Source organism: Ochlerotatus camptorhynchus, unplaced genomic scaffold (assembly GCF_037179485.1).
Source record: "Ochlerotatus camptorhynchus isolate MF236.1 unplaced genomic scaffold, CSIRO-AGI_Acam_v1.1 ptg000229l, whole genome shotgun sequence".
Lineage (NCBI taxonomy): Eukaryota > Metazoa > Arthropoda > Insecta > Diptera > Culicidae > Ochlerotatus > Ochlerotatus camptorhynchus.
Genome location: NW_027040719.1, coordinates 829,904 through 843,256, shown reverse-complemented (window position 1 = coordinate 843,256; position 13,353 = coordinate 829,904). Strand labels below are relative to the sequence as shown.

Sequence of the window (13,353 nt, the reverse complement as noted above, 5' to 3'; positions counted from 1 at the left end):
AGTTTTGCTAGTTTCCTCTGTGCAGTAGCCTCTTTTGATATTGGCCACCACATTAATGAAGCATACGCTACTTTCGGACGGATTATTGATGTTTAAATCCACAATGTCATTTTTGGTTTCAAACCCCACTTTCTTCCAATAGTTTTGTAGCATGCCCACAGGGCACTGATTGCTTTGTTTATCACACAATCAAGTTGAGCATTCCAATTCAACTTGGCGTCCAAAATAACTCCTAGGTATTTAACCTGTTCACTATGATGGATCTGCTCTCCTCCAAGATTGAATTATTTTAGGTTAATCTTCCTTTTTCTAGTAAAGGTGATGATTACGATTTTTGATGGATTAATACTTAGGCCCTCTTTAATGCACCAAAACTGGGTAAACTTTAGGGCCTCTTGCATTCTTTCAGAAATGATAACGTCAAACTTTCCTCTTACTAATAATGACTATGTCATCCGCAAAGCCCACACCTTCGAAACCTTTTGCTTCCAGGCTTCTTAGAAGATCATCTACAACTAAAGACCACAGCAGTGGTGAGAGAACTCCTCCTTGAGGACAACCTTTCGTTGCCTTCACTGTTATAGATGAGCTACCCGGAAGTGATTTCCCTTTTTGCAAGCATAGTCTGAATCCAGTTGACGATGCGCCTATCGAAGTTGCTTGCCTTCATGGCGTAAACCATAAAGGAATAGGATGCATTATCAAAAGCTCCTTCAATATCCAAGAAAGAGCAGAGTGCAATTTCTTTAACTGAAAGAGATTTTTCATTTTTTGTTACTAAGGTCTTTCCGGATTGATACGCAAACTGAAAATTAGATAATGAATGCGTGAACATGTAAGTTGAATTGATGAAATCATTCAACACCTTTTCCATAGCCTTTAACAAAATTGATGAAAGACTGCGATGCGTTTTGTCGTGCTCTTGGTATGAATATAACTCTTACCAATCTCCATTTTGATGGAATATAATTTAACCTTATACTTGCCTTAAAAATCTTAGTTAGAGCCGGAGTCAGCACTGCTTCACCTTTTTGAAGTAGCGCTGGGAATATTCCGTCCACACCTGCAGATTTAAAACGGCTGAAAATATCTCACCGCATTTTCTACTCTGGCCTCAGCTTAGATTTCATAGTTAGGGTGGAACTGAAAGAACAGTTATTTTTCTATAATTAATAAGATCTACCACCGAACCCCAGTACTGACAACTCAGGCATAACATTTGATAACGGCACAAAAGCATTTGTAAACAAACTTTCTAGAGCCCTTTACACGCGAGCCAAAGTACGCTCACGCAAACCAATACCACTTTCGGAAAGGTGATAGTTGCCCCTATCCGATGATGTTGTTGGTTTGCGTAGGCGTACTTTGGTTTGCGTGCAAAGGGCCTTAGAACGTTTGTTTACAAATGCTTTTGTGCCGTTTTCAAATGTTATGCCTGAACTTCAATCTAGGGAAACAGGATTTTTCAGTAATCAAAGGAACACATTTTAGTCATTGTTTTTGTTTATGCCATTTTAATAGTTACAAGACTTGGGTAGTGACCACCTACGATATGTAGGGGAAATGTCGGCTTCAGCAATACCTTTACCTATTATCGTCAGGGGGTAAACAAAGTCCTAGAGCACTCAAATTTGACCAATAGATGCTTTGAAACACAATGTATCCACATGCCAAAATTGAGCTCTCAAGGACGTTGTTTAACCCCCTGACGATAATAGAATAAGGTATTGCCGAAGCCGTCTTTTCCCCTATTTTTATATTGTAAATTTCTGTGTTGGTGTTAGATAAGATTAGATAAGATTAGACTCGAAACGAAAAATCAAATTGCAATATTGTTGAGTAATTAAAATGACATGAATGACTGATGGCAATTCCATACAAACATTGCAAGCAGAACAAGAGCTTAGTTAAGCAAAAATAGGCTTCTTGATTTGTAGCAGGTACACCAAATGTACATACATGTTGTAAATAGTTAATTAGCCAAAATTAAAATAAGAATGAAATAGATCTAATCCATACGCCAAAAACTATGCCAGTAGCAAAACGACACTGGTCGATTTACTATAAAAATAGAATGCCTCGTGAGTAAAGCCACTCGACCTTGTACAATTTCTCCCAAGGCCGAGTCCAGTGAAATCTTCGGGAAAGTTGGGAAAAGAGAGAGTGTGGCTACACCCGACTTTGAACGAAGGATCAGCGATCGGAATAATCTCTCGCATTACCGATCTCGTTACAAGAAGTTCGCGGGAAAATCGAACTTCCGTTAAGTTCGGCCGAGGTCACCTTCCCTAATCTGAGGTCACGGTTTCGCTTCACTTTCGTCCGAACCGCAGATTGCAGTGGAAGTGTTTCATTTTGTTCGCATGATTGTTACGTTTTGTAAAGTGAGTTTAAGCAACGTGGTTGTACTTTTATACTTCAATTCTAATTTCTCCTCGTCGTTTGTTTAGTTATAGCTATAAATATAAACGTAGTGTGCGGCTTAGGCTACTTTGTGTGTGCGAAAAATAAGCTAGACCAGGTAATGTGCTCGTTAAAGAAAATCTGTGCATTGTGCTTAATGTTCTTTTCACCTACGTTTACGTTTCATTATCTGCATCCCCGGGGCGAATAATCCCGGCAACCGCCACCTTGTCCGGTGGAAAGCGATCCGTATCTACATCGCTGAGCGGGGCTTTGTGGTTCGTTCCACCCACGTGGAAATCGTTGGCCGTTCAAACACCAACCAACGGTCGAACGCGCATCGATTGAAGGTAGCATCGTCGCCGCGCCAGTAACAGCAGCGCAGCAATCATCAGCAGCTAAACCAACTGGTGAGTCCGTTCTGTTTTTTTCGTTGAGTGAGGCGTCCGGCGAGGGCGCCACGGAGGACATTTTTTGCCGAACATAAGGTCGAAGAGCATGAATTGCTAACATATGGAGAAGTCCAAGAATTGTAAGGTTGGGTGTCGGCAAGACAAACGTGCGCACGTAACGTCATACATGGATGCCCACCCAACCCATCAAAAGCTTTGCCGGTCCCCGCTTGCCGCATCGTCGTGGGATTCGTCAGGAAGAGACACAAGAGCACAGCACAGATAGGTAGTTACGCACACAAGAATTGGCGTTGACGGCACCGCCGAAAAATCGTCTCTTTTAGCAAAGATTGACAGTTTCTTTTGGGAATTTTCAGTGGAGTGAAAGGATAGTACGAAGTCCGCCATGTTTCACGCACAGTCTGACGTTTGCTTATGGATTTTACCACTGGAGTAAAGAGCTACAGAGTCGCCGTCAACGCCAATAGGACTAGATAGAGAAATAGAATAAAGAGGAGTAGGAAAATATACAAACAATGGAAATTTCGTAAAAGCATGCTTTAGTTAATAATAAAATCTTAACTTACCGTTTTCCGTTGTGAAATAAATGTTTGATTTGAAATTGATGTAATGTTGTTTTCGGGTCCGTGTAATTATGTTGTTGTCTTCCGCGTGGTCGGAATTTGACTGTTATGTTGCGTACCTCTTTTGTTGCAGTTGCGCCTCTGGCGGAATTTAAGGGAAACTTCCGATGAGGAGAACTTGACGTGGAACGTCGTTTAGGGTTTGTGTATTCTCTTACCGGGAGCTTTTTGGAGTTATTTCGATGTTGTGAGAGATTATGCTGTTTCGTAATAAAGGTTTCTAATCGATAAAATTAGGTAGTAGTCAAGCTGGCTCGATCTCTTCTTTCTAGGAAGATTTTCACTTGGATTCGCCCTGGGGCAGTCTCATCCGGGCAAACTCAACGTGGCCTGCGGTCTCCTTTACCGGAGTGGCGCTTAAGCCGCAGGCTTAACCGAGATCGGCCAGTGTCGGCTTCACATTAAAAAAAGACGGCTATCAAAACGGTCTTTCTTTTGATAAAGACTGGCGCTGTTTCACTAATTGATTTTAAAACACTGACGTCACAATTTTACCAGTTGTCAAATTCACTGGTTTTTCCGGTTACGTTTCAAATTCTCAGTTATTTTCCGGCTTTCCCAGTTTACTGGCCACCCTGTCAAGAATCACATTTAGCTCACAAGGGAGGCGCTGGAGGTTTGAAAAATTTCTCACAGCCAACAAAAGTTTGAGAACCGTCGTTCTAGAGTGCAACAATATTGTGGAAAAAATGTCTAAAGTCTCTGTTGTACAAACGCAAAATTACGTTTGAATAATTCTCAAAACATCTCTGATGAAATTCTAAGAAAATCATGTTGTTATTTGCAAAGAAACCCTGTAAAAAGAGATACAAGGAAATTTCGAGAATGGTTTCATGCTCATGGGCAGTGTTTGCGATGGTACGCAAGGAGTAGCGCTTCAACCCAGTGTAGATGAATTGCGTTTGTTCATGAGTTCATTATACATCAGCGAATATGCGTTTGTTGATATTCAAGAGTGTTTAATTATCCAACCCAACATTGTCAAAATCAGAAACGATCCACAAGAGCAAAATAATCAAAATTATTATTTTGAATACTGTCGACCACACTGCCTAAAATCTCGATATCATCATCAATTTAGCATGAGGCAATAGTTTTCCGTCGACCTGTATTTAAAAACTAACACGACACGTGCTTCAGCGCTACATTTGTGAGAAATGAAATTAGTTTCATGTTAGATAGAATTTCCAACCAACTCTGAAAATAATCCTTTTGCATTTGATCCTCAAAACCATCCCCACCAAGATGTAGACGAATATTAATCTTAACAACAACACAGACAGCGGCACCGGTGATGTAGTGGTAAGTGTTATTACCTCTCACCCCAGCAGGCCTGAGTTCAATCACAGCCGGCGACACCGGGATGTTCTGAGACGTAACGGAAGTAAAGCCGTTGGCCCCCGGTTCATGAGTTGATGGGTTGATAGGTGTGGGAGCTGCCTCCTTGATGCTCAGCACGGAAAACAAAATCGACGGAAACAAATCAAGGAAGAAAAAAAAACAAAACAGACGATAATGAACATTCAGTCACGAATAAATAAAATAAAATGTTGATTTCAGAGGTTGCCTTGATCAAGAGAATGTTGTTATGTCAAAATTTAAATTCATGCAGGTAGTTGGTCTACTTGATGAGGGTGTCTTCAATTTCATCTACACACTAAGATTTTGTTTCCGTGTTCGTTAAATTTTACCGAAATCAGAACAGCTGAACGTTCGGTTAAACTTTGACCTTCATTTTAAAGGCTATTTAATTTGACAATGATATCAAAACATGTTCAACCTTGTTTAAATAATCAAATTTTGTCATTTTAGTCGAGATTTAGTTTCAAAGTAGCTGCAAAGTAATTGAATTGAATTGCATAAATTTTACCGGAAAGTTCAGCCGTTCAGGTTTCGGTAAAAATTACCGAAGTCGGCGATAATTTCTAAGCGTGTAAGTTGACTGTAGATTAAATGATTTTTATCAGCATTTTTTATGGGAATCCAATTATATTTAAGAAGAACTCCAAGGGAATTCATCAGGAGATGTGAAGAAAATGCTGTGGATTATTCCAAGGGAACACTGAAGTGAACTACACAGCAAAAAAAAATGTAATATCGATCAATGTAATTCAAGCTAATGTATGAAATAATGATGTAATAGCAAAAAGCAGATACAATATTACATCAATGGATGTAATTTTGTTCGCAAAATCGATGTACATCGTACAACGTCATATTACACAACCGATGGATTGACCTGGTTGCAGCAGTTTGGATGTAATATTCAACAACTTTTTTTTCTGTGTATGAGAGAAATTCAGCAAATGCATGTGAGTACTTTCAATAATTACCAAACTGAATAAGAATAAGTTCATTCAAAGTGTTTTTGTGTTACTTCATACGCGAAGTTAACGATTTTCAGAGTTGGTTGGAAATGCTAACATGAAGCTTTAGTGTGATGATTTATTAGCTAGATAATGATCTTTAGAAGAGGGTAGGTGGATAGTTCCGTTAGAGTACGGCAGTATGAAAATTGAATAGAAGTTGAAAATGAGCGAAGGGCCATTAATGTGACAGTTATCTTGAAAACTTCTCTTCAACTTCTATTCAATTTTCATACTGCCGTACTCTAACGGAACTATCCACCTACCCTCTTCTAAAGATCATTATCTAGCTAATAAATCATCACACTAAAGCTTCATGTTAGCATTTCCAACCAACTCTGAAAATCGTTAACTTCGCGTATGAAGTAACACAAAAACACTTTGAATGTAACAACTCAAGGCGGGAGTAGCCGTCAACAATGCTGATGATGGTACAGCACGCAACAACCACCCTACTGCTTTCTCTCTGAGATGATCACGTTGGTCATGACGAGAGGAGCAACACAATAGTTGGGTAAAGAAGAACTGCATTATAACACACCATCGACTGGAAATGCTCTCGCAACGTGGGGCTTTAGGTAGTGATGAAAACGTCGCTAGAACTATTCCACAGCCGCAGTCAGTTTATAAGCAACAAGAGGGACGCACATTTTTGCCTGTGGACTTGGAGACATACTTCAAGTCCCCTACATCGTACGGGTTAGGCAAAAATGTGCGTCTATCTTTAAAAACTGTCGCATTAATGGCCCTTCGCTCATTTTCAACTTCTATTCAATTTTCATACTGCCGTACTCTAACGGAACTATCCACCTACCCTCTTCTAAAGATCATTCTCTAGCTAATAAATCATCACACTAAAGCTTCATGTTAGCATTTCCAACCAACTCTGAATAAGTTCATGTTTTAGGAATAATGAAATATTTGTACCGTAAATCATATATCAAACCTCCTTCTCCCTCTCCCCATCCATAAAACTGGAAATCTCTACTAACCTCGAGACGACCGCGAGTAATCGGTTCAATTCGTTTAACTCTAGATTTAAGACATTAATCATGTAAAACGCAAATGATAACTTGGCTCTGTTAAGTTTATTCGATTGAGTGTGTACAGATCAGAACCCCAAAAAGTCACTTTAAATTGAAAATCTTCAAGTGCCGATGAAGCTCTAAACCATCACTTTCAATTGAAAGTCATTCTGTCTTCTCTTCGAGCAGATCCCCGTCAACATCAACAGAACCACTTTCGATCGGTTTTCATGCTGTTTGTTTTGGCTTGACTCGTGTTCATTTCTTCTTTCATTGTCAAATGAACTTACTTTTGCATTGAAGCGAAGCTGTTTGATCCAAATTCGCGCAGTTTTTATGACTTTTGTTGATTGTTCACTCGGTTCATTTAAGCGTGTGCGCATTGATCTGTACACATGGTTGTAAAATTTATCATTGTTGGGTGGTTTGTTTACCATCAATATGGGTACTTTTTGAATCGGGGTGACATCTAGAGATTGAAAATTGATATGAGACGCCATTTTTAAATCCAAGATGGCGGCTTCCAGTTTAAGAAAAAGTTAGAAATGCTGTCAAATACTTATAAATAAAGGTATTTTATTAATCGGGATAATGTCTAGAGGATGAAAATCGATATCCGACGCCATTTTGAAATCGAAGATGGCGGTTTCCGATTTACGAAAAAGTGGAAATACAGTCAAATACTCATCAATATTGGTATTTTTGTAATCGGTATGAAGTCTACAGATCGGAAATTGATATGCGACGCCAATTCGAGATCCAAGATGGCGGCTTCCGATTCCAGAACAAGTGGGAAATATTGTCAATTACCCTTCAATATAGGTATTTTTTGGAATCGCGATGATGTCTAGAGGCCGGAAATCGATATTCGACGCCATTTTGAAATCCAATATGACGGCTTCCTATTTCAGAAAAAAATTGGCAATGCTGATGCCGTCCCATCAATATGGGAATTTTTGGAATCGGGGTGACGTCTGGAGATTGAAAATCAATATCCGACGCCTTTTTGTAATCCATTAAATACCCATACAAACGGTTTTTTTTTAAGAATCCGGGTAACGTCTAGAAACCGGGAATCGATATCCGACGCCATTTTGTAATCGAAACGGCGGCTTCCGATTTGCGGAAAAGTGTCGAATACCCTAAAATGTGGGTATTTTCAGGATGGGGATGAGACATAGATGCCGAAAATTGATGTCACGCCGTCTTTTTTGGAATCGGGCTGACATCTAGAAGCCAGAAATCGATGGGCGACGCCATCTTGAAATTCAATTTAAGAAGAAGTATCAAATAGCCTACAAATGGCATCGAATATCGATTTTCAGCATCTACGCGTGGTCCCCGTTCCGAAAATACCCAGATCTTAGAGTATTTGATACTTTTGTGAAACCCTATGGCTGCCATATTGGATTCCAAAGTGGTATCTGATATCGATTTTGGCATCTACGCGTTGTCCCTGTTCTGAAACTAACCATATTGTAGGGTATTTGACACCTTTTCTGAAACTCTATGGACGCCATATTGGAGTCCAACATAGCATCGGATATCGATTTTCGGCAGCCACGCGTTGTCTCCGTTCCGAAAATACCCATATCTTAGGGTACTTGACACGTCTTAGGAAACTTGATGGCCGCCATTTTGGATTCCAAAATAACGTCGAATATCGATTTTCCGCACCTTCATGTCGTCTTCGTTCCGAAAATACTCATATTGTGGGGTGTTTGAGGCTTTCCCTGACCCCGATGGCCGCCATCTTGGAGTCCAGAATGGCCTCGTTAATTTAATTTTCGTTCAATATAAAATAATATATTATTGTTACACCTAATCTGGACGCCTTCTTTATCGGCAACCTATATTGTGCGGATACTATCCGGATACTATACTTTGATGCCTGCGTCGTCAGGTCGTGACAAGTCGAATGAGCCCCGAATTGAAGTGAAAGTGGAAAAAACGAAGGAAGCAGTTTTCGAGTCATTCATTGCGTCAATTGAAACAAGTCTTTGCTTCAAATGAAATGAAAAGAAGCACTCGACGAACGAAATAAGTGATAGTCCTGTCATGTTTGAAAAAAGGAATGTTCATCGTGACTCGATAACAAGAAACACGATGACTTACACGAAAATGATATTGCTCGAAATGAAACGATTTTGAGGAGAGCTGATTTTCTTTTCTTTGTTTCGAAAATGCAGAACCCTGGTACGGATAAATTAATGCAAAAAAAACTTTAATTTATAAAAAAAAAATATTAGGTAGTTCAGTTTGAAATCTTAAGCCCTGCTTTATATTTTTCAAAGATAGTCCGGATAGTTGTGAAACGCTTGTAAAAGGCAGTAACCACTGTCAAAACGTCGGAAATCTAATCAAAGCAGTCGTTTGATTCCACACTAAGACGCGGTCATTTTTATTTAAAAAAAATATTATTACATTCTTCTTCTTCTTTGCATTTCAAGTGGCAATAAGCCTAGCGCTTATTAGCTTATTGCATGCTCTCAACTTAGAGTTCTAGATGCATTTCCACAGTTATTAATTGAGAGCAAGTACAATCAAACTCTACACGGTGAACAAATTATAGCAGACACAATTATTTTTCCGGTCAAAATAACTATATTGTTCAATTGTTTTAGAGATAACCCGAAACTATAGTTGATTTGACTATATATAGAGGGCAACAACTATAGTCCATAGTTGGCTCCTCGGTTGGCTCAACTATATTTTTCAGAAGATGAACAAACGTCAAACTCCAAAATACAACTATGCTTTAGTTGATTCAAGAAAACTATGGTTAGGAAAGCAACATTTTACAATGTTTATTAGACGAACTGCTCTTCATTATCGACATATCAAGGAAGTTTGTTTTGCTTCTTTATCGATCTCAAAAACACAACTGCAAAATCATAAAAAAAGTGACCAAGAACATTCAACTTAGATTTGAACCGTGTTCATCTGCGTGAGAGCCAGCTATCTTATCGCCTGCTCTACGCATCACAAGTTAAAAGTGTGTGGATTTATGATGATCACTTGAAACCAAAGTATATAAATAAATTACATTTGGCGGTTGCTATAATTGATCAAAGTTATAGTTGAATTGAGTATAAGATGAACAGTTGAATCTATTAGGTAGATATGATTGAGTTGACGGTCGAATTAATGTTGAAATAACTATAGGTTTCTTTCAAACAACAATATTTTTCCATGTGAAAGTAACTATTAGGATTGTTATCTTAACTTAACGAATTTGTTCTCCGTGTATGCCCAGGGAAGTCGAGAAATTTTCCGACCCGAAAAAATTCCTAGACCGGACCGGGAATCGAACCCAGCCACCTCCAGCAAGAGCTTGATTTGTAGCTGCGCTGTTACCGACTGAGCTATGGGAGGCCCACACTAAGACTGCACTGCCTACAAAAGCATGCCTTATGGATGGGACTAGAGAGGGTCTAGTATAAGAGAGCAGAGGATTCAAAACAATGTGACTTGGCAACCTATGTCTGGGTGATTTCTAGCAACACTGCCAATGCAATCGAGATAAGTGCTGCTCGATTCAGCGTTGCCAGATATACCGATTTCCGAACTAGATACCGATGTACAGATAAGGTTCCTCAGAATACCGATTTTTGAGGTTTTATACCGATTTATACCGATTTTTTTAAATAATCAAAATGATTATTGCCTGCCAGCGCTTGAATTTCTGAGAAAATTATTGTGAGAGACTTGTATCTTTTAGAATTTTGAAGTTCTGAAACTTCAGAAAAGTTCAGACTTTTAAGACTTCTGTTAAAATTCTAAAACCCGGAAATTTCAGGAAAGTCCAGCGAACTCCAGTTAACTTAAGGAAACATCATGAATATTTTGGATACTTCACAAGTACTCAGTCGGCGCCGCCGGGATGTTCTGAGGGAAGTAAAGCCGTTGGTCCCCGGTCCATGAGTTGATGGGTTGATAGGTAGGTGTGGCGTCGGTAGCATTGGTGCTCAGCACGGAAAACAAGTTTATAATCAGGGAAGTCCCAAGTATTTAAAAAAAATATCAGAGTGCTCCAAAACAGCTCTATTAACTTAAGGAAAATTACATTACAGGTATTCCGAGGATATATGTAATATTATATTATATTATAAGTACATTTCAGGAATGTTCCAAAAACGTCAGGGGCATTGCGGAGACTTCAGGGATGTTTTATGACCATTTGGATTTTTTTTTTATCATTGGAACATCCCCCAAAAGCTCTTTCTTCCGGGATTATGTCCTTGTTTCTTTCAACTGTTCCGTTAGCTGGCTTCCGACTTCCTCCAGATTTTTTTTTCCAACATACCTTAGGATGTTTCTGCCAGCGTCTCCAGAAAGTTTCTTCCGTCTTCTACAGGAAGTTCAATAACTTCTCCCAGATATTTCTTTCGTCTAGTTCTGGAATTTTGTCCAGCTGGTTTTTTTTTTACTTCTATTGGAAGGTTTTTTCGAGCTCCTTCTGGCTTCCCCTGGAAATGGCTACTTCTGACATTTATTTCCGATTTCTGAAACTTTTCTGTCTTCCTTTGAATGTGAAATCCGTTTTTTTCTGAAAGTTTTTTTTTTTTAATTTTCGCCAGAAGTTTCTCAATTTATATCTTGGAAGTTTCGCGGATGTTTTTCCGACTTCTCTCAGAACTTTCCTCAAATGTCCTCCAGAAGAGCTTCTTTCTTCTTTCTCTGAATGTTATTTTCAGCTTCCTCCAGGAGCTAATTCAAACATTCCCGGAGTTCTCTTCCGGAAATTTTCGATCATAGTCCAAAAGTTCAAATTTTCGGTTTCAAAAACGGCAAAAATATAAAATTAATTAAAATAGTAAATACTGAAAAATACCGATTTTTTAAAACCTTTAATACCGATAAGCTTTAACACATTTTGGCAATGCTGGCTCGATTGGCTCTGGCTTTGACAGTTTGTTTGGTTCGAAACCAGCCAGTTCGCTCCACTCTACTAGACCCTCTCTAGATGGGACAACCTAGCTTTGATATTTGTCACATTATTTTCGAAACAAAATATGTAACTACTAGTGCACAGTGTAAAATGCCGGTTCTAATGGCTAACTCATTTCTAGCAAAATACACATGCGACTGCTATGCTTCTATGGACGGTGCATTGCACTGTCGACCACTTAAAATCTCCCAACAGCCTCAAATAGTTACACCGTCACCTAAAAAAAATATTCAAAAATTCCACCCGATTGGTCCACCGTTCGTCCTCAGCAGCCCTTTTACCCGGAACGATTTCGCACTAATGGAACGGTCATTTTTCTCCTTTCTAAACCACTCATTCCCCTCCGTCACCGCCATCACCGCCGGCTCCTTTGTCCCGATAGGAGCTATTCCTGGGTTATCCGCTGCACGACCGCGAGGCAACCATTATTCATCATTTTGCGTTTTTCAAAAATCCATCAAGCTTCCTCTATCCATACCTGCGGGCCGGGATCGCTCTTACCGTCCCGCTGGTGGATCGCCTCCTGCAGGTGCTATCGAGTGCGGGCACGACGCTGACGGAGTTCTTCATCGATGCAGCCCACGAGTTTGCCCTGCTGGCGTGGAATCGAGGCACCGGAAATCGTCTAACACCGGCCGCTTACTTCTGTGCCCACCCCGCCGAAGGTTGTGCCGTCTACGCCAAACCACTGACGCTGCTGCCGGAGGAAACATGTGTAAGTTTTCCCATCAACACTTGCTGTAGGTGCCTGTAGTAGAGAGTGAAAGTCAGAAAGGAAGCGCGTTGATGCACGGATGGATAGCTAATCCAGCACAAAGCAAGATCCTTTCTACCGTTTGTCCGATGTAGCAAAATGTATGCAACCGCAGTTAGCAACGGCCCCAAAAGGTGAACATTTCATTTTTCTGGGCCGCGCTCAAGCTTGAATTTATGATTGATTGATTCAAAGGCAAACATGCACAGGATAAATAAGTGAGAAATATTGATTTTAACCATTCGAAGAAGCAAACTTTTTGCAACTAGCTTTCAGTGAGAGTAAGGGGAATGACAAATTATTTCAAAGTTCCTTCAGCTACGTAGCATCGAATCGATTTCCTTAATTAAACATTGCTCACCATCGCATCGATTTCCAGCGAATTCCACGTGTCTGCGACCGTTCGATTCAATAATGTACAACCCATTACGTTTTTCCATTTCCTAGAACCATCACCCACCTGTTGCTGGCAGTAGTGGAACAGCAGCAGTGCCACCAACGGCATCGGCCCCAGCCCCAATTCTGTTTGCCGTGAAAACGTGCGAAAAGTTCCACGAGGAACGTGTCCCAGTACTGTTACACACCTGGGCACGCTATGTAGAACATTTGCGGCTGTACAGTGACACCGGTGGTAAGTTTTGCGCCAACCGTTCCGACACCAGCGTCGTCGTCCCTTTTTCTCCCGTAACCTTCGTCAAACACAGTATTAAATATTGAAAAATATCGATATCAAACTTTGATTGCATAACTTTCACATTTTTCATTCTCGCCATCGCTTATCCTTCGTGGGTTCGCTCGTCTCACTGCACTGGTCCCGG

At 40.1% G+C, this 13,353-nt stretch overlaps 1 protein-coding gene across 2 annotated transcripts in view; it reads left to right on the top strand.

Moving 5' to 3' along the window:
- Positions 1-13,353, top strand: part of LOC135704042 (beta-1,3-glucosyltransferase) — a 101,823-nt gene that overhangs the window by 74,580 nt on the left and 13,890 nt on the right. For both annotated transcript variants that reach the window (XM_065225457.1, XM_065225458.1), the window contains exons 5-6: positions 12,164-12,496; positions 12,983-13,166. In XM_065225457.1, the coding sequence (XP_065081529.1) occupies positions 12,164-12,496; positions 12,983-13,166 (517 nt within the window). The remainder of the gene's footprint in view (positions 1-12,163; positions 12,497-12,982; positions 13,167-13,353) is intronic.